A 27,674-nucleotide genomic window follows, 5' to 3' on the forward strand; every position below is an offset into this window, starting at 1 on the left:
AAGTTGTTTTTTATCGTCCCTCCTCCCCCAGCCCCCCCACCCCCACACACACATGTAAAGCGACTTTGTGTATTTAGAAAAGCGCTATATAAATCCCAGGTATTATTATTATTAACCTCAAACTGTCTCGTTTTCATGAAGAATCTCAATCAAAGCATTGCATCATCCCCACAAGACAAAGCATCTTCCTATTGAAGACGAGTGTTACTAATGAAATATAAAGTTAGTAAAGATGTGAGAGTAAGAAGTCAACAAACCTGTTCTGTGTAACACAACTTGATGTTTCTTGAAAACAGCGTCCAGTAGTTGATGTTGTCGCTCCTTCTCCTCTTTTGTTGGACAAAGTTCCTCCTCATACTTTGCTATTGTTCTTTCGCACATTTTCACACAATCACAACACTTTAAACTCACATTTGATCTCTACTTAGCGATGTGTTGATAACGTCCGCGTCTTTTTGTTAGCAGCTAACAAGCTAAGCTAACTAGCAAGCTAAGCTAAGCTAGCACAAGACTTGATAAAGTGCGCTCAGACTAATGTATCCGGATACAAACAATGACTAAGAATGTTTCATCTACTACACGACATATATGCGTACATGTATGCACTAAATACAAATAGAGAAACAATAATGGCCACGTTTAGGCCTTTTCCGTCAAACGCCATTTTGCTTTGTCATCGTTCTTCCTTCGATTTCCAGCAGACTAGTAGAGCATCTTAGGCCTCCACAGCTTCTTAACGTCCTGTCCTATGGTCCATACTACAATCTACAGTACAGGAGGTCTTCGTCCTGTCCTATGGTCCATACTACATTCTACAGTACAGGAGGTCTTCGTCCTGTCCTATGGTCCATACTACATTCTACAGTACAGGAGGTCGTGTCGAGTAATTCTTCTTTTTCTTCTTCTTTTGTTTAATGGCGGTTGACAAGCAACCTTGTGGTGCGCATTACCGCCACCTACTGAAATGGAGTGTGGACGGAGTTGGAACCCTACTCTATATCATACTTGCCAACCTTGAGACCTCCGATTTCGGGAGGTGGGGGGTGGGGCGTGGTTGGGGCGGGGGGCGTGGTTAAGAGGGGAGGAGTATATTTACAGCTAGAATTCACCAACTCAAGTATTTCATTATATATATATATATATATATATATATATATATATATATATATATATATATATATATATATATATATCTACATCCTGAAAATATGCAAACAAAACTGTGTTTAGATAATTGATACTTCAAACTTGCATAAATATAACATGAATATAACATAACTTGGCTTCTGAGAGCTTCAAAATGTAATGAATAAAATGCTAAAGTTGTTGATAAACAAGCAATTATTTTTAATAATTAAATATGGTCATTTTAAATGAATTATTATGGTAATTTAAAATGTATTATTTCAAATATGTTTATTTTAATGTACCGGTATAATTCTATGGCTGGATGTAATAAGGAGTCAGAAAAAATACCAAAAAAAAATTTTTTTTGTGTTTTTAGCAAATATAGTACAAATGTATTTAGTTATTTAGTTGGTTTTTTTTAAATTAATAAATATATTTATTTTTAGGTAAGATAAACATAATAATACAATTTATCTCTAGTCTGGATGATTTAGTTCTTGTCACCCTGTTGTCCTCCCGTCGTGAAAAAAGGCTGTCCTCACTCAGGTCCGCATGGAGCTGGAGGGGGCGTGGCCTCCAGCTCCGGCTGAAAATCGGGAGATTTTCGGGAGAATATTTGTCCCGGGAGGTTTTCGGGAGAGGCGCTGAATTGCGGGAGTCTCCCGGAAAATTCGGGAGGGTTGGCAAGTATGATATATATATATATATATATATATATATATATATATATATATATATATATATATATATATATATATATATATATATATATATATATATATATATATATATATATATGTATGTAATACTTGCCTTTCAGTGAATTCTAGCTATATATATATATATATATATATTTATTTTATTATATATATAAGTAAAAGAAATACTTGAATTTCAGTGTTCATTTATTTACACATATACACACACATAACACTCATCTACTTATTGTTGTACTTGAAAGTACAATGCAATACAATTCCGGGGCAATGGCACCTATCAAATACACAGTAATGAAAACACAGTTGTTCTACTAACTGTACTGTGTGTTAGAGAGTAGCGTATGTGTGTGTGTGGCCCTTTAATAGGTGACAGCATGTGAGGTGAGTGACGTCAGTGAGTGTGTGGGCGAGAGAAGAGAGGGAGCGGGGTAGCGTGAGTGCGGGGAGGGACTAGTTGGTTTTGTGTTGGATTGGCTGTGTAAGCAATCAATAAAGCAAGATTTGCAACTAATCGCTGGACTCATCATTCACCCAAAAGTCGTCCGCTGTGGAGACCCACTGCCGGGTAAGGTGAAGGGTGTTGCCCAGAGCATACATCGGCCCTGGAGAAGTGTCTCCCCTGCGCTCTTCGACTACGGTCTCGTTCTTCTGCTTCGTCTCCTTGTGTGCGCACACTGGACTCAGGTCCGCATGGAGCTGGAGGGGGCGTGGCCTCTAGCTCCGGCTGAATCCCGGGAGATTTTCGGGAGAAAATTTCTTCCGGGAGGTTTTCGGGAGAGGCGCTGAATTTCGGGAGTCTCCCGGAAAATCCGGGAGGGTTGGCAAGTATGCTCTATATTCTTTTATTGAACCAAGTCTTTGTTAGATGTATATAATGCTTTATAACTAGCCTGCCGATATTATCGGCCGATAAATGCTTTAAAATGTAATATCGGAAATGATCGGTATCGGTTTTTTTTTTTAATCTGTATCGTATTTTTTATTTTATTAAATCAACATAAAAAACACAAAATACACTTACAATTAGTGCACCAACCCAAAAAAAAACCCTCCCCCATTTACACTCATTCACACAAAAGGGTTGTTTCTTTCTGTCAGGACTTTGACCTTGGCGTGATTTGTTTTCCCATGGTGCAAAGGATTTGGACCAGACATGGCGTTAAGTTAAATATATGATTTAATTGTAGATTATGAAAAGCATAAACAAAAGGCGCGCACAAGGCGGGGAACAAACATGGCTAATAAAACAAAACTCGCACAAAGGCAGAACTATGGAAAGAAGGATCAAACAAAAGGCGCTCACAGCGGAGGTACAAAACAGTGGCTTGAATAAACAAAAAAACTTACGTGGCAAGAAAAGAGCAGCATGAACAGAGTAAGCAGCGCGTCAAGAGTGCAGAGCATGAATGTGATGTCGCCAGGCCGACCAACAGAAAATGACAGGCTTAAATAGTCATGTGGGGATTGAAAACAGGTGCGTGAGTTCAAATGAATCGGGTGCGTGAGTCGTGAGGACAGGTGAACTGATTGGTAGTCATGGAAACAAAACAGGGAGTGCAAAAACCAAACAGAACATAGCCAAACTAAACGTGATCACCAAGACATGACACTTTCTGTTATTAATATTCTGGTTCCTACATTATATATCAATATATATCAATACAGTCTGCAAGGGATACAGTCTGTAAGCACACATAAGCTGGTCCACTAATAGTACTAACCTTTAACAGTTAATTTTACTCATTTTCATTAATTACTAGTTTCTACGTAACTGTTTTTATATTGTTTTACTTTCTTTTTATTCAAGAAAATGTTTTTAATTGATTTATCTTTTTTTTTTTTTTTTTTTTTTTTTAAAGGACCTTATCTTCACCATACCTGGTTGTCCTAATTAGGCATAATAATGTGTTAATTCCACGACTGTATATATCGGTTGATATCGGTAATTAAAGAGTTGGACAATATCAAAATATCGGGTATTGGCAAAAAGCCATTATTGGACATTCCTAGTTATAACCTACGTGTTCTGAGTGCAATCCTAAAATATCTTCCACTACTAACCTAACCTTCTCTTTCGCTAACTTATTTCCCAGTATTTGCCTTTCTCTATTGTATTTCCTACAATGTATTAAAACATGTCCTACACTTTCTATCTGATGACAACAGTCACACAGTCCTGGATTATGTTTCCTATCAATGTCAATCAACTATTTAGGTATGTATCTCATTCTAGTAATAATGTATTATTGTTACCACATTTCCTGCTTTATTTATTCTGTAGATCGCCTGAACTATTTCATACACTCATTCTTGTCTTGTTTCTGATGCTATGTTTTTTTTATGCTCATCAATGCACTGACCATGGCCACCAGGGCGCGGACACAAAAGCGATCCCACAAGCACGGCCGATAACCCCTGAGGCAGGAGCTCATCTGATGAACGTTGGAAAATAAAAAATAATCAAACTTGTAAAATTGTAAGAACCATGAGTAGAGATCATACTTGCCAACCCTCCGGGATTTTCCGGGAAACTCCCATAATTCAGCGCCTCTCCCGAAAACCTCCCGGGACAAATTTTCTCCCGAAAATCTCTCGAAATTCAGGCGGACCTGAGTGACGTGTCGACAGCCTGTTTTCACGTCCGTTTTCCCACAATATAAACAGCGTGCCTGCCCAATCAGGTTATAACTGTAGAATGATGGAGGGCGAGTTCTTGGTTTCTTATGTGGGTTTATTGTTAGGCAGTTTCATTAACGTCCTCCCAGCACACAACAACAGCAGTCACGTTTTTGTCTACCGTAAAGCAGTTTGTCTGCCGTAAACAGCAATGTTGTGACACTCTTAAACAGGACAATACTGCCATCTACTGTACATGCATATGTGACAATAACATCTAGGGCGTTTAGAGAGTGCAGTGCACAACTGCGCACACAACAAGGAGACGAAGCAGAATGCATCATCAGAGAGGGTGTTCAGCATGGTTAGAAAAATAGTGACAGAGAATAGAACAAGGATGGACAATTCAACCCTTAACTCAACAATGAGTAGATGAGTGTTATGTGTGTGTATATGTGCAAATAAATGAACACTGAAATTCAAGTATTTCTCATATATATATATATAGCTAGAATTCACTGAAAGTCAAGTATTTCTTATATATATATATATATATATATATATATATATATATATATATATACATGAAATACTTGACTTGGTGAATTCTAGCTGTAAATATACTCCTCCCCTCTTAACCACGCCCCCCGCCCCTCCCGAAATCGGAGGTCTCAAGGTTGGCAAGTATGGTAGAGTTAAAGAATAAAATACAAGTAAGACATAGGAAGATTAATAAAAAAATAATAATAATCAAAATAAAATGAATATATAATAAATAAATAGAACTAAATAAAATCTTGCATAATAATAGGATAAAAAGTAAAATAAAAATAACTTAAATAAAATAAATAATATCAGCTAAAAGCCAAATCAAAAAGGGAGGTCTTAAGCCCGCTCTTAAAAACATGAACATTCTCCGCAGCCCTGAGGTCCCCCGGCAAGCTGTTCCATAGACACGGGCCATAATATAATATACATTATTCTGTACAAATATTATGTATATATTCATATATATGTTACATTTTTTTATCGCTATATTAGTCTATTTATACCTGCACTGTCCTTTCCATCCTTACACTTTCCATCCTTGTAACTGAGCTACTGTGTTAAACAATTTCCCTTGTGGATCATTAAAGTTTGTCTAAGTCTAAGTCTAAAGTCTAAAAATGGTGGAAAGATGTTTTTTGTCCTGACTTTTCGAATAATTAGGAGATGAGTGCCGGAGGATCTCAGGGCCCGGGAAGGTCCATAGGGTAAAAGCAAATCTGAAAGATGAGAAGGCCCAATACCATAAAAACATTCATAAACCATAAGATACTTTGCTATGGAATTGTTGTTATAATAAAATGAGAAACAAATCCATATTTGTACAGCAATGGTTTGAAAAAGGCATTTGGTCGCTGATGCACTTATTGAGTGATAAAAGTATTTTATTATTTGAAGATTTCATTGTTAAGTACGACATGCAAATAGACAAAAATATTTTAAAATAAATTATATAGAGGCTTTCGTTAAAAATATTCTAAATCATCATATTTTTTTCATAACTCTTTTCTAAACTTTCTGGGGTTTTGGTGGATGAACACAATATTACATTAAAGCTGCAAGCTGCGTTGGTCGGGCTCGCATATTTGGCAGGTGCTAGTCCCAAGTGTCCCAATAATTTTGTCCAGTTGTAGTCCTAAGTGTCCCAAAGCTTTTGTCCAGTTTTAGTCCAAAGTGTCCCAATAAGTTTGTCAAGTTTTAGTCCCAAGTGTCCCAATAGTGTTGTCCAGTGTTCGTCCTAAGTGTCCCAATACTTTTGTCCAGTTTTATTCCTTAGTGTCCCAATACTTTTGTCCAGTTTTCGTCCCAAGCGTCCCAATACTTTTGTCAAGTTTTAGTCCCAAGTGTCCCAATACTTTTGTCCAGGTGTAGTCCTAAGTGTCCCAATAATTTTGTCCAGTTTTAGTCCAAAGTGTCCCAATAAGTTTGTCAAGTTTTAGTCCCAAGTGTCCCAATAGTGTTGTCCAGTGTTCGTCCTAAGTGTCCCAATACTTTTGTCCAGTTTTATTCCTTAGTGTCCCAATACTTTTGTCCAGTTTTCGTCCTAAGTGTCCCAATTCTTTTGTCAAGTTTTAGTCCCAAATGTCCCAATACTTTTGTCCAGGTGTAGTCTTAAGTGTCCCAAAACTTTTGTCCAGTTGTAATCCTAAGCGTCCCAATACTTTTGTCGAGTTTTAGTCCTAAGTGTCCCAATACTTTTGTACAGTGTAAGTGTCCCAATACTTTTGTTCAGTGGTAGCCATAAGTGTCCCAATACTTTTGTCAAGTTTTAGTACCAAGTGTCCCAATATTTATGTCCAGTTTTTTGGCCTAAGTGTCCCAATACTTTTGTCCAGTTTGCGTCCTAAGTGTCCCAATACTTTTGTCAAGTTTTAGTCCCAAGTGGCCCAATACTTTTGTCAAGTTTCAGTCCTAAGTGTCCCAATACTTTTGTCCAGTTGTAGTCCAAAGTGTCCCAATACTTTTGTCCAGTGTAAGCGTCCCAATACTTTTGTCCAGTGGTAGTCCTAAGTGTCCCAATACTTTTGTCAAGTTTTAGTCCCAAGTGGCCCAATACTTTTGTCAAGTTGTAGTCCTAAGTGTCCCAATACTTTTGTCCAGTGTAAGTGTCCCAATACTTGTGTCTACCTGTAGTCCGAAGTGTCCCAATACTTTTGTTCAGTGGTAGTCCTAAGTGTCCCAATACTTTTGTCCAGTGTAAGTGTCCCAATACTTTTGTCCAGTGTTAGTGTCCCAATACTTTTGTCCAGTTTTCGTCCTAAGTGTCCCAATACTTGTGTCCAGTGGTAGTCATAAGTGTCCCAATACTTTTGTCAAGTTGTAAATTACAGCTCAAAGAGGCAAAATTGACTGTTTTTAGTACATTTTTGTCTTGAAGGGGGAATTGCCAACTTCCTGTTGATTTCTGCCCGATAATGTACAATTATGAAAACTAGGTCTAAGTCAGACCTACATAGAAGTTTTTGTTTCATGTCTCTCCGACCTTCCTAGTGGGAGATACAGGCAGTCTAGTTTTTTTTCTTCCTAGGGGGCGCTAGAGCGCAATTTTGAGTTTAGGTTTTTTTTATTTAAAGACAATTTTCGCAGGTCCTGATGTGTGGGTCAAATATGGTGAGTTTTGAAGCACTAATTTGACCCACTTAAGTCAAATTAGTGCTCAAAGAGGCGGCGGAAGAAAAATAATAATAATAAAACCTTACAAATTCAATAGGTCCTTATGTCCCATTGCATAAGGACTCCCAAAGGGACTCCCTATACAATGGGCCATGCGGGCCCTAATAAAACCTTACAAATTCAATAGGTCCTTATGTCCCATTGCATAAGGACTCCCTTTGGGAGTCCTTATACAATGGGCCATACGGGCCCTAATTACAGATTTGAAACTCTGAAATTAGACAATTCTTTACTATTTCTTCTTTGCTGTATTTTCTCTGGAACAAAAAAAATACTCATAACTTGAACGTTTCCATTTTTCCGAAGGCGAAGGAGTTAATTTTTAGAAAAAAACAAAAACGGAATTGACCACTTAAAATCATTTTTAGGATGTTGTTTTGCAATTGAAGACAACACTTGTTCGTTCTGTGATAGGGAAACAAAATAAACAGTTTATTTTATGAATGTATGCAAAGTAAATCTCTGTGGGATGATGTACAATTTTGGCTTTTGCATGTCACTCCAAACTTTGATATTGATATTGTTTCTGGGATGTTAAAAAAGAAAAAAGAAAACCATACAAAATGTTTAAAACCCAATAATGTGATGTTTTGTTTTATCCACAAATCTAAGTTTGGCAAAACAAAACCATCCTTCCACAAACAATTCAGCCATTTTCTCTCACTTTTATATCGCATAAAGGTTTGGGGACATACATATAAAACAATCACAACACAATCATCATATTACAAAAGAGAGTAATACAGGTATAATTAATAACATTGATTATAGAGACCCAACAAATGACTTATAAATTCACACATTTTAAAGTTGTATAAAAGACAACTGTTCAAATGATGTATAAAGTCAATAGTAATATGCTTCCTGTAGTGGTCCAGAAGATGTTTCAGATATATAAAGGTGCTAATCTATGGGATCATTAACAATTAGAAATAAAAATATGTACTGGTAACACTTCAATATTTCAAACTACCTAATCTATAAATGTAGAAGTATACTAAAAAGATTGGTGCACAAACACCAATGTCACACATGTTATATGTGCTGATGTTGTTAGAAAGTCCAAATTAAAGTCTTGACAGTTTATTCCAAATCCTGCAGTTTCATTTGCTGCTGCTGTTCTCACCAGCACACTTGTGTTTGTCAAGCTGGTACTTATAGGAGAATTTTTCACCACACACACTGCAACTCAACACTTTCTCTCCTGTGTGTGTTCTCATGTGTGCTACAAGGTTTGGTCTTTCACGAAAGCTTCTGTTGCAGATTGAACAGGAATGCGACTTTTCACCAGTGTGCGTTCTCGTGTGTCTTTTCAAACACTGACTTTCTGTAAAACTTCTACCACAGGTTGAACAGATGAAAGGTTTTTCACCGGTGTGCGTTCTCATGTGCACTTTCAAATTGTTACTCTCTACAAAACTTTTACCACAGATTATACAAATAAAAGGTTTTTCACCAGTGTGTATTCTCATGTGTGCTTTCAAATTGTGACTTTGTGCAAAACCTTTACTACAGATTGAACAGATAAAAGATTTTTCTCCGGTGTGTATTCTCCTGTGTTTTTCCATACATGAACTTTGTGCAAAACCTTTACCACAAATTGAACACGAAAAGGGTTTTTCTCCGGTGTGTATTCTCATGTGTACTCTCAAATTGTTACTTTCTGTACAACCTTTTCCGCATATTGAACAGATAAAAGGTTTTTCTCCGGTGTGTGTTCTCATATGTACTTTCAAAAACCGACTTTGTGTAAAACCTTTACCGCAGGTTGAGCAAGAAAAAGGTTTTTCACCGGTGTGTATTCTCATGTGTACTTTCAAAGTTTCAATTTGTACAAAACCTTTGCCGCAGACTGAACAGATAAAAGGTTTTTCTTCGTCGTGTGTTCTCACGTGTACTTTCAAAGACCGACTTTGTGCAAAACCTTTACCGCAGGTTGAGCAAGAAAAGGGTTTCTCACCAGTGTGTATTCTCATGTGGACTTTCAAATTGTCACTTTGTATAAAACCTTTACCACAGATTGAACAGATAAAAGGTCTTTCTCCAGTGTGTGTTCTCATATGTACTGTCAAATTTTGACCTAGTAGAAAACCTTTACCACACACTGAGCAGGTAAAAGGTTTTTCTCCGGTGTGTATTCTCATGTGTCTTTTCATATGACAATGGTTTTTAAAGGTTTTGTCACAGTGAGAACATTTGAAGCGAGTGTTGTCAGTGTGACATGTCTTACCATCTTTAGAGACTTCATCATGAGTGTCAGGAGAGTGTGACGTTGTGTCCTCACTATCTGATAGTGGAGCTAAGAGCTTGTCTGCTTGTGATCCTCCACAGTGGTCTCCATCAGCTTCTGTTGTCATGTGTTGTGTTGAGCTGCTGCTTGGAGGCTCCGCCTCTCTCTTCTCCTCACTTTCACTTTCATCATCTTCACTCTTCACAATGACACTAATCACTGGAAACTCCACCAGTCCTTCAATATGATCTCCCTCCTGACTGATGCTGTGTTCCTCCTCTTCTTCTTTAAAGTGGAAGGTCTCTGGCGCCTCCTCTTCTTTTTTTAAGTGGGGGGTCAGTGGTTCCTCCTGGTTCCGTTTCATTTTGGGGGTCAGTGGATCCTTCACTTTCTTGATAAAGTGTGGGGTCTCTGGCACCTCCTCTTCACCTTTAAAGTTGGGGGTGACTGGGTCCTTGTCTTCCTCTTTAAAGTAAGAGGGTGGTGACTCTTCCTTCACCATCCTGAAGCTCCACTCCTGTTGCTCAGAGAGAAGATGTTCTTCACAGACATCTGCAGGACACATCACAATTACTTTGATTATAAATAAACAGGACACCTCTTTTCCTAATGTGTTTGTTTCAACTCTGAAGTGGCACGCAGGAAAAAGGCTGAGCCCACACAAACCCTCATGGTAGCACAACACATTCCTCTATCCTTCCTGGGTGGGCCCACTCAAACACACACAAACATTAACATACCTAACATAGTACTCTCTCCATTGTATAGTTCACATACACGCTCCTGTTAAACTACATATATTAGACATATAGAGACGACAGGCACATCTTTCATAGATTTTCAAAACCAGAGGTGGGTAGAGTAGCCAGAAATTGTACTCAAGTAAGAGTACCGTATTTTCCGCACTATTAGCCGCACCTAAAAACCACAAATTTACTCAAAAGCTGACAGTGCGGCTTATAACCCGGTACGCTTTATATATGGATTAATATTAAGATTCATTTTCATAAAGTTTCGGTCTCGCAACTACGGTAAACAGCCGCCATCTTTTTTCCCCGTAGAAGAGGAAGTGCTTCTTCTTCTACGCAAGCAACCGCCAAGGTAAGCACCCGCCCCCATAGAACAGGAAGCGCTTCTTCTTCTACTGTAAGCAACCACCCGCCCGCGTAGAAGAAGAAGAAGCGCGCGGATATTACGTTTCATTTCCTTTGTGTGTTTACATCTGTAAAGACCACAAAATGGCTCCTACTAAGCGACAGGTTTCTGGTTCATGAAAAGACGCAATCTCTCCATCCACACACGGACTACTATTTCACAGCAACTGCCTAAAGACTTTCAAGAAAAGCTGGCTACTTTCCGTGCATATTGTAAAAACAAGATAGCTGAAAAAAAGATCCGGCCAGAGAACATTATCAGCATGGACGAGGTTCCACTGACTTTTGATATTCCTGTGAACCGCACTGTGGATACAACGGGAGCACGTACGGTGAATATTCGCACCACAGGGAATGAGATGTCATCCTTCACTGTGGTTCTAGCTTGCCATGCTAATGGCCAGAAACTTCCACCCATGGTGATATTCAAAAGGAAGACCTTGCCAAAAGAGACCTTTCCAGCCGGCGTCATCATAAAAGCTAACTCGAAGGGATGGATGGATGAAGAAAAGATGAGCGAGTGGTTAAGGTAAGTTTACGCGAAGAGGCCGGGTGGCTTTTTTCACGCAGCTCCGTCCATGTTGATATACGACTCCATGCGCGCCCACATCACGCTGGTTTTTAATATATTATTAAAGTTTGACTGACCTATCTGACTGTTTTTTTGACATTCCTTTAGCGCAGTTAGATGAGGCTTATAACACGGGGCGGCTTATAGGTGGACAAAGTTTTGAAATATGCCGTTCATTGAAGGCGCGGCTTATAACCCAGGGCGCCTTATGGTGCGGAAAATACGATACTGTTACTTTAGAGATTTATTACTCAAGTAAAAGTAAGGAGTAGTCACCCAAATATTTACTTGAGTAAAAGTAAAAAGTATGTTGTGAACAAACTACTCAAGTACTGAGTAACTTGATGAGAAACCTGTTCGTTTAATGATGAGGGCAACAAATAATGCACAAAAACATAAACATAGCAATGAGCAAATTCAGAGCCAGGAATATCTCTTAAGCAACTAAAACAATAATATATATTAAATAATAATACATTAAAGGGGAACATTATCACAATTTCAGAAGGGTTAAAACCATTAAAAATCAGTTCCCAGTGGCTTATTATATTTTTCGAAAAAAAATTCAAAATTTTACCCATCACGCAATATCCTTAAAATAAGCTTCAAAGTGCCTGATTTTAACCATCGTTATATACACCCGTCCATTTTCCTGTGACGTCACATAGTGATGCCAACACAAACAAACATGGCGGAAAGAACAGCAAGCTATAGCGACATTAGCTCGGATTCAGACTCGGATTTCAGCGGCTTAAGCGATTCAACAGATTACGCATGTATTGAAACGGATGGTTGTAGTGTGGAGGCAGGTAGCGAAAACGAAATTGAAGAAGAAACTGAAGCTATTGAGCCATATCGGTTTGAACCGTATGTAAGCGAAACCGACGAAAACGACACGACAGCCAGCGACACGGGAGAAAGCGAGGACGAATTCGGCGATCGCCTTCTAACCAACGATTGGTATGTGTTTGTTTGGCTTAAAGGAAACTAACAACTATGAACTAGGTTTACAGCATATGAAATACATTTGGCAACAACATGCACTTTGAGAATGCAGACAGCCCAGTTTTCATCAATTAATATATTCTGTAGACATACCCTCATCCGCTCTCTTTTCCTGAAAGCTGATCAGTCCAGTTTTGGAGTTGATGTCAGCAGGCCAGGGAAACTAGGGTCCATAGGGGGTTTAGCTCGCTCGTCTGCGGGAACAAACTGCCGCCATTGCTTGCCGTGCTACCGAGGTCCTTTGTCCCTGAATTGCTCACACACTCCGGCAGATTCAATGGGGGTCTGGCGGCAGATTTCTTTGACTTTATCGTTGGAAATGCATCTGCTTTGAGTGTCGCAGGATATCCACACATTCTTGCCATCTCTGTCGTAGCATAGCTTTCGTCGGTAAAGTGTGCGGAACAAACGTCCAATTTCTTGCCACTTTGGCATCTTTGGGCCACTGGTGCAACTTGAATCCGTCCCTGTTCGTGTTGTTACACCCTCCGACAACACACCGACGAGGCATGATGTCTCCAAGGTACGGAAAACAGTCGAAAAAACGGAAAATAACAGAGCTGATTTGACTCGGTGTTTGAGAAAATGGCGGATTGTCGCTCCGAGAGCGAATATTAGAAAGGCGTTTAATTTGCCAAAATTCACCCATTTAGAGTTCGGAAATGGGTTAAAAAAATATATGGTCTTTTTTCTGCAACATCAAGGTATATATTGACACTTACCGGTACATAGGTCTGGTGATAATGTTCCCCTTTAAAATAAAAAAAATTAAGGCAAATTGAGCTTCAATAACTTAACAGCACCGTAGGCTCAGTAGGCATTGATTGATTGATTGATTAAAACTTGTATTAGTAGATTGCACAGAACAGTACATATTCTGTACAATTGACCACTAAATGGTAACACCCCAATAAGTTTTTCAACGTTAATCAATTCATGGTAAACACACTGTGCACTTCTGATTGGTGTTTCTATGCATGTGTGTATGTGTGTGTGTGTGTGTGTGTGTGTGTGTGAGTCTGCAGTGCGTTAATAAATGTCCCCACACGATGTACATTTGACAATGATTCATAGCAGGGAAGCTAACATCAGCCTACGGTGAGAGCCAAAATATCTACTAATGTTACTTACCGCCATGTGCTTCCTCAAATTTGATGTTGAGTTCATGTAAGCCAGGGGTGCCCACACTTTTTCAGCAGAAGAGCTACTTTTTAAATAAGGTGATCTACCTCATATATACATATACATACACACATCATATATATATATATATATATATATATATATATATATATATATATATATATATATATATATATATATATATATATATATATATATCAGTGACGTGCAGTCACTAGAGGCAGCCATCACCTGCCATCATGGAAAGAAAAAAAAAGTAAAAAGAAAAAAAAATAATTAAATTGTTATACGTATCCAGTGATTATACTATAAAGTTATTTTCCATTTAACTTCACCAGTTTTAGATTATATTTATTCAAAATCGCTGAATTTTCACATTTGCCGTTCAAATACTGAGAAGAGACGGTGCGGTGAACAGCAGCCAGTTGAGGCACGTCACTCAGTGCCTCAACATGGATTCCGGACTCGGCTAACTGCTGGCCTGCTGTGCAGTGAGACTGTATTGCTATATGAATTATATTATACATTTCCATAGTTTAGTTAGCTGAGGTATATAATGTACAGTGTATTTTGTCAACAACTGTATGTGTGTAACGTATTTCTTGTGCTGAGCGATCATAAAACGGCTGCAAAAGACGCACTGGCTGAGGCTCGCCTCCTGCACCCCCGCCGTAGAATGCACGGCAACCCCTGACGGGAGTGTTATATCAACTAAAGCCCACACTTAAACTTTCCAAGTGCAAGATTGAATCTATTTTAAAAAGTTATTTCATAAGAAGCCAAAAAGTGCAAAAACAATAATGTTCGTGTTGGAGGAGTTGTGAATGACTGCAGGGCCACAACATTAGGTACACCTGCAAACTGTAGGTGTACCTAATTCACAACTCCTCCAACACGAACATTATTGTTTTTGCACTTTTTGGCTTCTTATTAAATAACTTTTGTAACCTATTTTTATGGGCTTTCCTCTTTGTGATGTTAAGTTCCTGTTATGCGCTGTTATACAGTATATGCCTTGAGCTCTTATTTTGAAGGCGCTAAGAGCGGATGACACGTTGGAGTGGAGCGGAGGTTTTTGAAAGAAGGTAAATAAAGTGGTCCTCGTGTAAACTGGAGCCTCCGTGTTTGTTATTTTGTAGTTTCATACAGTATAGGCGACATTTATAAACCCTCGGTTACACTTTTTTAAATAGATTCAATCTTGCACGTGGAAAGTTTAAGTGAGGGCTTTAGTTGTGGCGCATGGACTTCATTTATAAGTAAAGGTAAGACCATAATAACGTTTTTTTTTATTAAATGTGCTTTTTTGTGTGCTACAGTTTGTATGTGTAAAGTTAAAGTTAAGTTAAAGTACCAATGATTGTCACACACACACTAGGTGTAATGAAATGTGTCCTCTGCATTTGACCCATCCCCTTGATCACCCCCTGGGAGGTGAGGGGAGCAGTGGGCAGCAGCGGCGCCGCGCCCGGGAATCATTTTTGGTGATTTAACCCCCAATTCCAAGCCTTGATGCTGAGTGCCAAGCAGGGAAGAATGCTGGTATGAGCTTTTAAACAAAACCCGTTAACTGCTGCCAATCAAATGGTGAATAAGATACTCTTTAGGGTTCATATGTTTGTAAATCTGACTGTGATGAAGTCAGTGCCTCACCAGCCATCAACCTCACCGCACGTCACTGATACATACATATATATATATATATATATTAGGGCTGGGCAACTATTAAAATTTTAATCATAATTAATCGCACTATTTCTCCGATTAATCACGATTAACTGCATTGTATACGCAAAACCCAATAATGAATTCAAAAGTAGTGTGTAGTGCACCTTTATTGGAATATTCTCCCATATGAACAAAAGCGCCAAAACATTTGTTGTGCAAACACAATTTAAATCAGTACTTGTTAAACAGTAGCGGTTAAATAGCATATTTTATGAAAATCAACTCAAAAATTTTTTAATACAAACATTCAAGTTTATTGCCACTGCCAGGGTATTTAAAGGGGAACATTATCACCAGACCTATGTAAGCGTCAATATATACCTTGATGTTGCAGAAAAAAGACCATATATTTTTTTAACCGATTTCCGAACTCTAAATGGGTGAATTTTGGCAAATTAAACGCCTTTCTATTATTCGCTCTCGGAGCGATGACGTCACAACGTGGCGTCACATCGGGAAGCAATCCGCCATTTTCTCAAACACAGAGTCAAATCAGCTCTGTTATTTTCCGTTTTTTCGACTGTTTTCCGTACCTTGGAGACATCATGCCTCGTCGTGTGTGTTGTCGGAGGGTGTAACAACACGAACAGGGACGGATTCAAGTTGCACCAGTGGCCCAAAGATGCGAAAGTGGCAAGAAATTGGACGTTTGTTCCGCACACTTTACCGACGAAAGCTATGCTACGACAGAGATGGCAAGAATGTGTGGATATCCTGCGACACTCAAAGCAGATGCATTTCCAACGATAAAGTCAAAGAAATCTGCCGCCAGACCCCCATTGAATCTGCCGGAGTGTGTGAGCAATTCAGGGACAAAGACCCTCGCTAGCACGGCAAGCAATGGCGGCAGTTTGTTCCCGCAGACGAGCGAGCTAAACCCCCTATGGACCCTAGTTTCCCTGGCCTGCTGACATCAACTCCAAAACTGGACAGATCAGCTTTCAGGAAAAGAGAGCGGATGAGGGTATGTCTACAGAATATATTAATTGATGAAAATTGGGCTGTCTGCACTCTCAAAGTGCATGCTGTTGCCAAATGTATTTCATATGCTGTAAACCTAGTTCATAGTTGTTAGTTTCCTTTAATGCCAAACAAACACATACCAATCGTTGGTTAGAAGGCGATCGCCAAATTCGTCCTCGCTTTCTCCCGTGTCGCTGGCTGTCGTGTCGTTTTCCTCGGTTTCGCTTGCATACGGTTCAAACCGATATGGCTCAATAGCTTCAGTTTCTTCTTCAATTTCGTTTTCGCTACCTGCCTCCACACTACAACCATCCGTTTCAATACATTCGTAATCTGTTGAATCGCTTAAGCCGCTGAAATCCGAGTCTGAATCCGAGCTAATGTCGCTATAGCTTGCTGTTCTTTCCGCCATGTTTGTTTGTGTTGGCATCACTATGTGACGTCACAGGAAAATGGACGGGTGTATATAACGATGGTTAAAATCAGGCACTTTGAAGCTTTTTTTAGGGATATTGCGTGATGGGTAAAATTTTGAAAAAAACTTCGAAAAATATAATAAGCCACTGGGAACTGATTTTTAATGGTTTTAACCCTTCTGAAATTGTGATAATGTTCCCCTTTAAATATTGTGTCTTTGCAGTCTATTCAATTGAATATAAGTTGAAAAGGATTTGCAAATCATTGTATTCTGTTTTTTATTTACCATTTACACAACGTGCCAACTTCACCGGTTTTGTAAGACAAACTGAACTTGTGATGGATTGAATGCCCTGAGAATAAAATGATATCTGGATGTTGTGCTTACTTGGACTGTGATGAAAGACTCAGGTGGTTTGTCTTCAGTCTTCACAGAGACAACAGTCAGTGGGAACTTGGTGAGATCATCCTCCTCCTGCCCTAGAAGACACTCTTCCTCCTGAGTGATCCACACTTCCTCCTCTTCCTCCTGAATGTGGGGGGGCTGCTGGACGTCTGTTGGGTAAATAAGTAAATCATATTAAGAGAGAATAGAAATAGTTTTTGACTGACACTGTTGACACAATGAAATTATTTGTACTCTTTTGTGTGTTGTGTTAAAAGTGTGTAGCTAAACCAGGGGTCGGCAACCCGAGGCTCTAGAGCCGCATGCGGTTGTTTAGCGCCGCCCTAGTGGCTCTCTGGAGCTTTTTCAGAAATGTATGAAAAATGGAAAAAGATGAGGAGAAAAACATATATTTTTTGTTTTAATATGGTTTCTGTAGGAGGACAAACATGACACAAACCTCCCTAATTGTTACAAAGCACACTGTTTATATTAAACATGCTTCACTGATTCGAGTATTTGGGGAGCGCCGTTTTGTCCTACTAATTTTGGCGGTCCTTGAACTCACCGTAGTTTGTTTACATGTATATCTTTCTGCGACTTTCTAGGACGTGTTTTATGCCACTTCTTTTTCTGTCTCATTTTGTCCACCAAACTTTTAAGGTTGTGCATGAAAGGTGAGTTTTGTTGATGTTATTGACTTGTGTGGAGTGCTAATCAGACATACTTGGTCACTGCATGACTGCAAGCTAATCGATGCAAACATGCTATTTAGGCTAGCTATATGTACATATTGCATCATTATGCCTCATTTATAGCTATATTTGAGGTCATTTAGTTTCCTTTAAGTCCTCTTAATTCAATTTATATCTCATGACACACTATCTGTATGTAACCCCTGAGCTAAACAATCAGCAAAAACACGGGAAAGACTTCCTTTTCTCACAGCCACTAAAACTACTTCAAAAGTGGTACAGTGAATTTTGGGGGGGGCGATTTGAAAAATCTTTCTAAGAACTAGCCAGCATCGATCGAGGCATTCTTAATTTATAAAACAACCATGAAGTGCTTTGAAAGGCTGGTCAAAGGTCACATCACCTCTATCCTACCCCCCTTCACTCCACACACTTCAATTTACATATCAAAGCGTTTCACCGAGGATGCCATAACCACCGCACAACACCTGTCCCTGGAACACCTGGGGGGAAAAATGAATACAATGGTCCAGATTAGGGATGATACTCGAAACCGGTTTTCCCGGTTGTTCGATTAGAAAAAACTTGAGTCCTCGGACTTGAATCCCTTTTTGAGAACCGGTACCCGTTATCAAGACCACTATAGTAAAGAAAAAGAGTTGGTTCTTTATTCGAATCCCGTCCCGACCAGAAATGCCCCGTGAGACATCACAAGAAATGACGTCACGTAGCTCAGTCATTAGGCGCAGATAGGGAAAGCAGGAAAAACAATGGACCGGAAAAAGCGCTCCAAGGTGTAATAAAGTTCAAAACAAAAAGGTATAATCCAATGAATAACTTTACTGAGAGATTTGAGCAGGGTACAAACACATGACCAACACTTTTACGACCAAGCGGAAACATAGCAACCAGGCTAGCAACGCACCTCCTTTACGGCAGCTGTCGCAACGTTCTTAAAGCAACCGCAGCACATACATATATATACAACATATATCTCCCTTTTTTAACTTTTCTTTTCTTGTAAACAAAACAAAATCACACTGTATATGTGTTGTCTGTCTAATTATAAATAATGCAGACGAGGCGTGTTGGCTGAGTTCTTGACGTTTACTTTCACAGCGTGCTCATAACCTCATTCTTAGCTGCCGGCGTGGCGACATGCAACAACACTTTTCGGGGCTACCGCGCATGCTCGTCACTCCCGTTGCATGCTGGGTAGTGTAGTTGTTATATTCCCTAGCTCAGGGGTCGGCAACCCAAAATGTTGAAAGAGCCATATTGGACCAAAAATACAAAAACAAATCTGTCTGGAGTCGCAAAAAATTAAAAGCCATATTACATACAGATGGTGTGTCATGAGATATACATTGAATTAAGATGACTTAAAGGAAACTAAATGACCTCAAATATAGCTACAAATGAGGCATAATGATGCAATATGTACATAAAGCTAGCCTAAATAGCATGTTAGCATCGATTAGCTTGCAGTCATGCAGTAACCAAATATGTCTGATTAGCACTCCACACAAGTCAACAACATCAACAAAACTCACCTTTCAAGCACAACGTTAAAAGTTTGGTGGACAAAATGAGACAGAAAAAGAAGTGGCATAAAACACGTCCTAGAAAGTCGGAGAAAGATATACATGTAAACAAACTACAGTGAGTTCAGGGACCGCTAAAATTAGTAGGACAAATCGGCGCTCGCCAAATACTCGAATCAGTGAAGCATGTTTAATACAAACAGTGTGCTTTATAACAATTAGGGAGGCTTGTGTCATGTTTGTCCTCCTACAGAAACCATATTAAAACAAAAAATAAATGTTTTCCCCTCATCTTTTTCCATTTTTCATACATTTTTTAAAAAGCTCCAGAGAGCCACTAGGGCGGCGCTAAAGAGCCGCATGCGGCTCTAGAGCCGCGGGTTGCCGACCCCTGCCCTAGCTCATAACATCACATCTTTCCCCCTATAAAGAAATAATGTTAACTCAATAAAGTGTATTTATTTTTTTAGCTTTAATTGTTCTTTTTTTTTTAGCATTGTAACCACATTTGCAAACAACTTTTCTCTTCATAGAATTTTCTTTCTATAAAGAAATCAAGTGCAAAAATGTCAAAGCATCATAAACAGTTATGTTCCAATAGCAGCAGAAGTGCACTTTTTGGGGCGCTGTATTATTTTCAGTTTTGTGCCCAAGGGACTGATTTTATTTAACACTATATTATTATTTATACACCTATAGTGATCACAGAGACAGGTTGTTTTTGTGTTACTGTATATATTTGTTTTTCTGAAAAATCCCACTTAATATACTTTGGGTAACAGTCAATATTTATTTATTTATTTTATTTTTTAGGGGGGTAACAGTCAATATTTATTTATCTATTATATTTTATTTTTTTCTCATATAACAAAAGTGAGCTTTTGTTTAACTAAATGTGTTTTTTTCCATATACAACAACCTATCTGGACTCGATTAGAGAATCGATAAGGAATCGGTTCGATAAGAGGATTCGATAATAGGCTCGAACTCGATAATTTCTTATCAAACATCATCCCTGGTCCAGATGCTGTTTGTGGATTTCATCTTGGTCTTTAATACCATAATCCCACATCATCTGATCAACAAAATGGACCCACTAGGACTGAACACACCCCTGCAAAACTAAATACAGGACTTCTTAAAAATATGTACGGGGAGTGAATAACAGATCAGTAGGGGTGTAACGGTACGTGTATTTGTATTGAACCGTTTCGGTACAGGGGTTCGGTTCGGAGGTGTACTGAACGTGTTTCCACACAGACATATTAAGTAGCGTAGCGCACGTTGTGTAAACAATGCACACCGAGGCACAACAAACAGCATGCTAGCAACAACCGGGCTCGAACAACATATAAAAGCCATAGCTGGAAGACCCTCCTGCCTCGTTAAAGGGGAACATTATCACAATTTCAGAATGGTTAAAACCATTAAAAATCAGTTCCCAGTGGCTTATTATATTTTTCAAAGTTTTTTTCAAAATTTTACCCATCACGCAATATCCCTTAAAAAAAGCTTCAAAGTGCCTGATTTTAACCATCGTTATATACACCCGTCCATTTTCCTGTGACGTCACATAGTGATGCCAACACAAACAAACATGGTGGAAAGAACAGCAAGCTATAGCGACATTAGCTCGGATTCAGACTCGGATTTCAGCGGCTTAAGCGATTCAACAGATTACGCATGTATTGAAACGGATGGTTGTAGTGTGGAGGCAGGTAGCGAAAACGAAATTGAAGAAGAAACTGAAGCTATTGAGCCATATCGGTTTGAACCGTATGCAAGCGAAACCGACGAAAACGACACGACAGCCAGCGACACGGGAGAAAGCGAGGACGAATTCGGCGATCGCCTTCTAACCAACGATTGGTATGTGTTTGTTTGGCATTAAAGGAAACTAACAACTATGAACTAGGTTTACAGCATATGAAATACATTTGGCAACAACATGCACTTTGAGAGTGCAGACAGCCCAATTTTCATCAATTAATATATTCTGTAGACATACCCTCATCCGCTCTCTTTTCCTGAAAGCTGATCTGTCCAGTTTTGGAGTTGATGTCAGCAGGCCAGGGAAGCTAGGGTCGACAGGGGGTTTAGCTCGCTCGTCTGCGGGAACAAACTGCCGCCATTGCTTGCCGTGCTACCGAGGTCCTTTGTCCCTGAATTGCTCACACACTCCGGCAGATTCAATGAGGGTCTGGCGGCAGATTTCCTTGACTTTATCGTTGGAAATGCATCTGCTTTGAGTGTCGCAGGATATCCACACATTCTTGCCATCTCTGTCGTAGCATAGCTTTCGTCGGTAAAGTGTGCGGAACAAACGTCCAATTTCTTGCCACTTTGGCATCTTTGGGCCACTGGTGCAACTTGAATCCGTCCCTGTTCGTGTTGTTACACCCTCCGACAACACACCGACGAGGCATGATGTCTCCAAGGTACGGAAAACAGTCGAAAAAACGGAAAATAACAGAGCTGATTTGACTCGGTGTTTGAGAAAATGGCGGATTGCTTCCCGATGTGACGCCACGTTGTGACGTCATCGCTCCGAGAGTGAATATTAGAAAGGCGTTTAATTCGCCAAAATTCACCCATTTAGAGTTTGGAAATCTGTTAAAAAAATATATGGTCTTTTTTTTGCAACATCAAGGTATATATTGACGCTTACATAGGTCTGGTGATAATGTTCCCCTTTAAGATCTCCCATTTGGGAACACTTTGGCTGAGCGGTGCGATACAACAATGGAGGACGGAGGTTTGCCGACATTGTTCAGCAGCTGCTTCTGCCAACACGTCAAACATGCTAACCCATTTTGAAGCAGCACCACCCCCAAGTGAACATCGCTTCAACAAAGATAAAAACGAGCAAACAGCTCCCACCTCTTACTGCCAAGTTAGCCAGGTTGAGGGGGCGGAAAGAAAAGTTAATCTGAGGCTGAGTTGACTTGAAACGGTTCAATGTTGCACTTTTTATATGTAGAAGAAAAGTTTTGTCATGTTATTTAATCTGAGCAACAACTTGAGGCAGTTTAATGTTGATTTAAGTGGACCCCGACTTAAACAAGTTGAAAAACTTATTAGGGTGTTAACATTTAGTGGTCAATTGTACGGAATATGTACTGTACAAACCCCGTTTCCATATGAGTTGGTAAATTGTGTTAGATGTAAATATAAACGGAATACAATGATTTGCAAATCATTTTCAACCCATATTCAATTGAATGTACTACAAAGACAACATATTTGATGTTCGAACTCAAACTTTTTTGCAAATAATAATTAACTTAGAATTTCATTGCTGCAACACGTGCCAAAGTAGTTGGGAAAGGGCATGTTCACCACTGTGTTACATGGCCTTTCCTTTTAACAACACTCAGTAAACTTTTGGGAACTGAGGAGACACATTTTTGAAGCTTCTCAGGTGGAATTCTTTCCCATTCTTGCTTGATGTACAGCTTAAGTTGTTCAACAGTCCGGGGGTCTCCGTTGTGCTATTTTAGGCTTCATAATGCGCCACACATTTTCAATGGGAGACAGGTCTGGACTACAGGCAGGCCAGTCTAGTACCCGCACTCTTTTACTATGAAGCCACGTTGATGAAACACGTGGCTTGGCATTGTCTTGCTGAAATAAGCAGGGGCGTCCATGGTAACGTTGCTTGGATGGCAACATATGTTGCTCCAAAACCTGTATGTACCTTTCAGCATTAATGGCGCCTTCACAGATGTGTAAGTTACCCATGTCTTGGGCACTAATACACCCCCATACCATCACACATGCTGGCTTTTCAACTTTGCGCCTATAACAATCCAGATGGTTCTCTTCCTCCTTGGTCCGGAGGACACGACGTCCAGTTTCCAAAAACAATTTGAAATGTGGACTCGTCAGACCACAGACGACTTTGCATCAGTCTATCTTAGATGAGCTCAGGCTCAGCGAAGCCGGCAGCGTTTCTGGGTGTTGTTGATAAATGGCTTTCGCTTTGCGAAGTAGAGTTTTAACTTGCACTTACAGATGTAGCGACCAACTGTAGTTACTGACAGTGGTTTTCTGAAGTGTTCCTGAGCCCATGTGGTGATATCCTTTACACACTGATGTCGATTTTTGATACAGTACCACCTGAAGGGATAGAAGGTCACGGGCATTGCTGTTTACGTGCAGTGATTTCTCCAGATTCTCTGAACCCTTTGATGATATTACTCAATTTCTTGCAATAGCTGGTTGAGAAAAGTTGTTCTTAAACTGTTGACCAATTTCCTCACGCATTTGTTGACAAAGTGGTGACCCTCGCCCCATCCTTGTTTGTGAATGACTGAGCATTTCGTGGAAGCTGCTTTTATACCCAATCGTGGCACCCACCTGTTCCCAATTAGCCTGTTCACCTGTGGGATGTTCCAAATAAGTGTTTGATGCGCAATCCTCAACTTTCTCAGTCTTTTTTGCCACTTGTGCCAGCTTTTTTGAAACATGTTGCAGGCATCAAATTCCACATGAGCTAATATTTGCAAAAAAAAAACAAAGTTTACTTGTCTTTGCCGTCTTTGCATATATATACAGTATATATATATATATATATATATATATATATATATATATATATATATATATATATATATATATATATACACACACACATATATATATATATACACATATATATATACATACATACATACACTTTTTTTTTTTTTTTTTACACAAGCGTGTCTAAAGTGTTAGCCTGCCCACACAAGAACATTCTTTTTTTTAAACAATATTTCAGCCCCACCATCTTTTGTTATTCCACCATGATTCTAGTTCTACTCAGTCCAGGTCATTTGTTGTTGTTGTGCAAATACTCTTAAAGGCCCACTGTGTAATATTTTAAAGTATTCTGTTGCCAGCAATGTAAAAAGTGGATTTGAATCAGGACCTAATATGTTTAATTTACATAAAAGTTTGAATATTTACAATTTGACTTCATGAAAGAAGAAATTTGACAAACTGCATTTGCAAGTTGTGCAGTAGGAGCTCAGTGCTGGGCAACATTCTTTAATGTCAGCAATTGTCCGACAAGAATTCTCACTCCATACTTGGTGGTGGTAACCATGGTAACCTACAGTACCCTTGTTATTTTGTGTCTCACCAACTTTGACGGCCGTGGCTTGGTGGCAGTTGAGTTTAGAATAGTTGTGTTGTCTTCACAAGTCTCCCGCTCTCTTTTTTCCTCCTACGTTCCTTATTTGGGCACACGGAAACCACCGGAAAGCACCAAAAGTACCAAGCTGTATAAACAAAATAAAAAATACAACACGTGTTACTTGAAAATAATAGTGATCTGATTCAATAATATGTAAATAAGAATTCCTGCATAACATAAATGACGTTTCATACTTAAATAAGAAAACCAGACCACATTAAATGTTACACTGCTCCTGGGATTGACTGACTTTTTATTTATTTTTTAAAGTCTACACACCACTGATACCGTATTTTCCGCACTATAAGGCGCACCTAAAAACCACAAATTTTCTCAAAAGCTGACAGTGCGCCTTATAACCCGGTGCGCTTTATTACGATTCATTTTCATAAAGTTTCGATCTCGCAACTTCGGTAAACAGCCGCCATCTTTTTTCCCCGTAGAACAGGAAGCGCTTCTTCTTCTACGCAAGCAACCGCCAAGGTAAGCACCCGCCCCCATAGAACAGGAAGCGCTTCTTCTTCTACTGTAAGCTACCGCCCGCCCCCGGAAGAAGAAGAAAAAACGCGCGGATATCACCGTACGTTTCATTTCCTGTTTACATCTGTAAAGACCACAAAATGGCTCCTACTAAGCGAAAAGGATCCGGTTCATAAAAAGACGCAATCTCTCCATCCGCACACGGATTACTACCGTATTTCACAGCAACTGATATTCCTGTGAACCGCACTGTGGAACGGGAGCACGTACGGTGAATATTCGCACCACAGGGAATGAGAAGTCATCCTTCACTGTGGTTCTAGCTTGCCATGCTAACTTCCACCCATGGTGATATTCAAAAGGAAGACCTTGCCAAAAGAGACCTTTCCAGCCGGCGTCATCATAAAAGCTAACTCGAAGGGATGGATGGATGAAGAAAAGATGAGCGAGTGGTTAAGGGAAGTTTACGCGAAGAGGCCGGGTGGCTTTTTTCACACAGCTCCGAAGGCGAACACACCTTCACTAAGACGGGCAGACAGCGCCGGACGACATACGCCAACATTTGCCAGTGGATCGTAAATGCCTGGGCAGATATTTCGGTCACAACTGTGGTCCGAGCTTTCCGGAAGGCAGGATTCACAGAACAACAGCGACACTGACTCCGATGACTTCGACGAGACGGAACCGGCCATTTTGGATACCACGCTTGCGCAACTTTTCAATTCGGACACCGAAGACGAAGAATTCGAAGGATTTACGAATGAAGAATAACTTCAGAAGGTGAGCGCTATGTTTATTTTGTGTGTTGTGACATTAACGTTCGAGCAACATTATGTTGCTATTGCTCTACACCATTTTGAATTTTACTATGTTTGTGATTGCAGATTTGCGTACATTTTGGGACAGAGTTGTTAGAACGCTGGTTTTCAATATATTATTAAAGTTTGACTGAACTATCTGACTGTTTTTTTGACATTCCCTTTAGCGCAGCGTAGGCGCGGCTTATAATCCGGGGCGGCTTATTGGTGGACAAAGTTATGAAATATGTAATTCATTGAAGGTGCGGCTAATAATCCGGTGCGCCTTATAGTGCGGAAAATACGGTATAAACCGCTTATAAATAGTGTGTCTAAAACGGTCTTGTTTTCATGAAGAATATAAAAACAAAGCAGATTTATGGATGAGGAATAACTTCAGAAAGTGAGCTTTAAATGTTTATTTTGTGTGTTGTGTGACATTAACGTTCGAGCAACGTTGAGTTATTGATGTTGCTATTGCTCTGCACTAATTTGAGTGTTACTATTTTTGTGATTGCACATTTGCACATTACATTTTGGGGGTGAACAGAGTTGTTAGAACGCTGGTTTGTAATATATTATTAAAGTTTGACTAACCTATCCGACTGTTTTTTTGACATTCCCTTTAGCGCAGCGTAGATGCGGCTTATAACCCGGGGCGGCTTATAGGTGAACAAAGTTTTGAAATATGCCATTCATTGAAGGTGCGGCTAATAACCCAGGGCGGCTTATAGTGCGGAAAATACGGTACATGTATAGCTAGAATTCACTGTAAGTCTAGCATTTATTTTATTTATATATATATATATATATATATATATATATATATAAGAAATACTTGGATTTCAGTGAATTAGAGCTATAAATATACTCCCCCCCCCCCCCCCAAAAAAAAAAATCTCCCGAATTCAGAGGTCTCAAGGTTGGCAAGTATGTGCAACATCCCCACAAGACAATTCACCTTCCTATACACAATATATTTAAAAAAATTGTTAATAATTGTGTGAATGCTCCAAAGCATTTTCTTCTTATTCCGAGCTTATCTGATTCAAAACGTTCCACCTTCAAAATACTCAGCTTGTGCAGGAATTGTGTGCTCTTCTTCAATATCCATTTTTCTGTTCTCAATTGTTGATGACTGATGATAACAACCAAACCTACCCCCCACACCCCGAATTGTAAATAATGTAACTAATTCAATGTATACACCCTGATGATTATCTTGTGTGGTGACTGTATTATGATGATAGTATATATCTGTATCATGAATCAATTTAAGTGAACCCCGACTTAAACAAGTTAAAAAACTTATTGGGGTGTTACCATTTAGTGGTCAATTGTACGGAATATGTACTTCACTGTGCAACCTACTAATAAAAGTCTCAATCAATCAATCAATCAATCAATAATTACTCATTTTTGAAGTTCAACTTCAGCAATCACGCGCAATTCCTTCAGCAACGGCCTCAGCTAGTTAAATATATAGTTATAAACATCTGCGTGTAAACAAACGTGTCCAGTAGTTGATTGTTCAATTTTGTTCTAGAAAGTTCCGCCGCGTACTTTGCTATCGTTCTTTCGAAACATTTTCACACAATCACAACACTTTACGCAGCAGCTAACAAGCTAAGCTAACTAGCACGAGACGCTTCTCAGCTTTACAGTACCGACTAGCGAAGCAACGCAAACATTCTCGCGGAC

General features: G+C 39.4%; 4 protein-coding genes across 11 annotated transcripts in view; 1 reads left to right on the forward strand and 3 right to left on the reverse strand.

Moving 5' to 3' along the window:
• The window catches only part of LOC133575685 (uncharacterized), a 462,851-nt gene that overhangs the window by 408,487 nt on the left and 26,690 nt on the right, over nt 1-27,674 (reverse strand). The window lies entirely within an intron of this gene.
• The window catches only part of LOC133575760 (uncharacterized), a 551,361-nt gene that overhangs the window by 265,713 nt on the left and 257,974 nt on the right, over nt 1-27,674 (forward strand). The gene's annotated exons all lie outside the window — the stretch shown is intronic.
• LOC133575681 (uncharacterized) overlaps nt 1-27,674 on the reverse strand; it is a 515,078-nt gene that overhangs the window by 115,025 nt on the left and 372,379 nt on the right. The window lies entirely within an intron of this gene.
• LOC133575689 (uncharacterized) overlaps nt 8,328-27,674 on the reverse strand; it is a 302,477-nt gene continuing 283,130 nt past the window's right edge. For 4 of the 8 annotated variants that reach the window (XM_061928434.1, XM_061928433.2, XM_072912156.1 and 1 more), the window contains one exon: nt 8,328-10,464. In XM_061928434.1, coding sequence (XP_061784418.1) covers nt 8,786-10,464 — 1,679 coding nt within the window. In that variant the 3' untranslated portion in view covers nt 8,328-8,785. Of the gene's footprint in view, nt 10,465-17,281; nt 17,449-24,642; nt 24,786-27,674 lie in introns of those variants that run through there. The other 4 variants (XM_061928438.2, XM_061928439.1, XM_061928437.1 and 1 more) reach the window with 3 other exon arrangements.

The sequence above is a fragment of the Nerophis lumbriciformis genome, linkage group LG33 (genome assembly GCF_033978685.3).
Source record: "Nerophis lumbriciformis linkage group LG33, RoL_Nlum_v2.1, whole genome shotgun sequence".
Lineage (NCBI taxonomy): Eukaryota > Metazoa > Chordata > Actinopteri > Syngnathiformes > Syngnathidae > Nerophis > Nerophis lumbriciformis.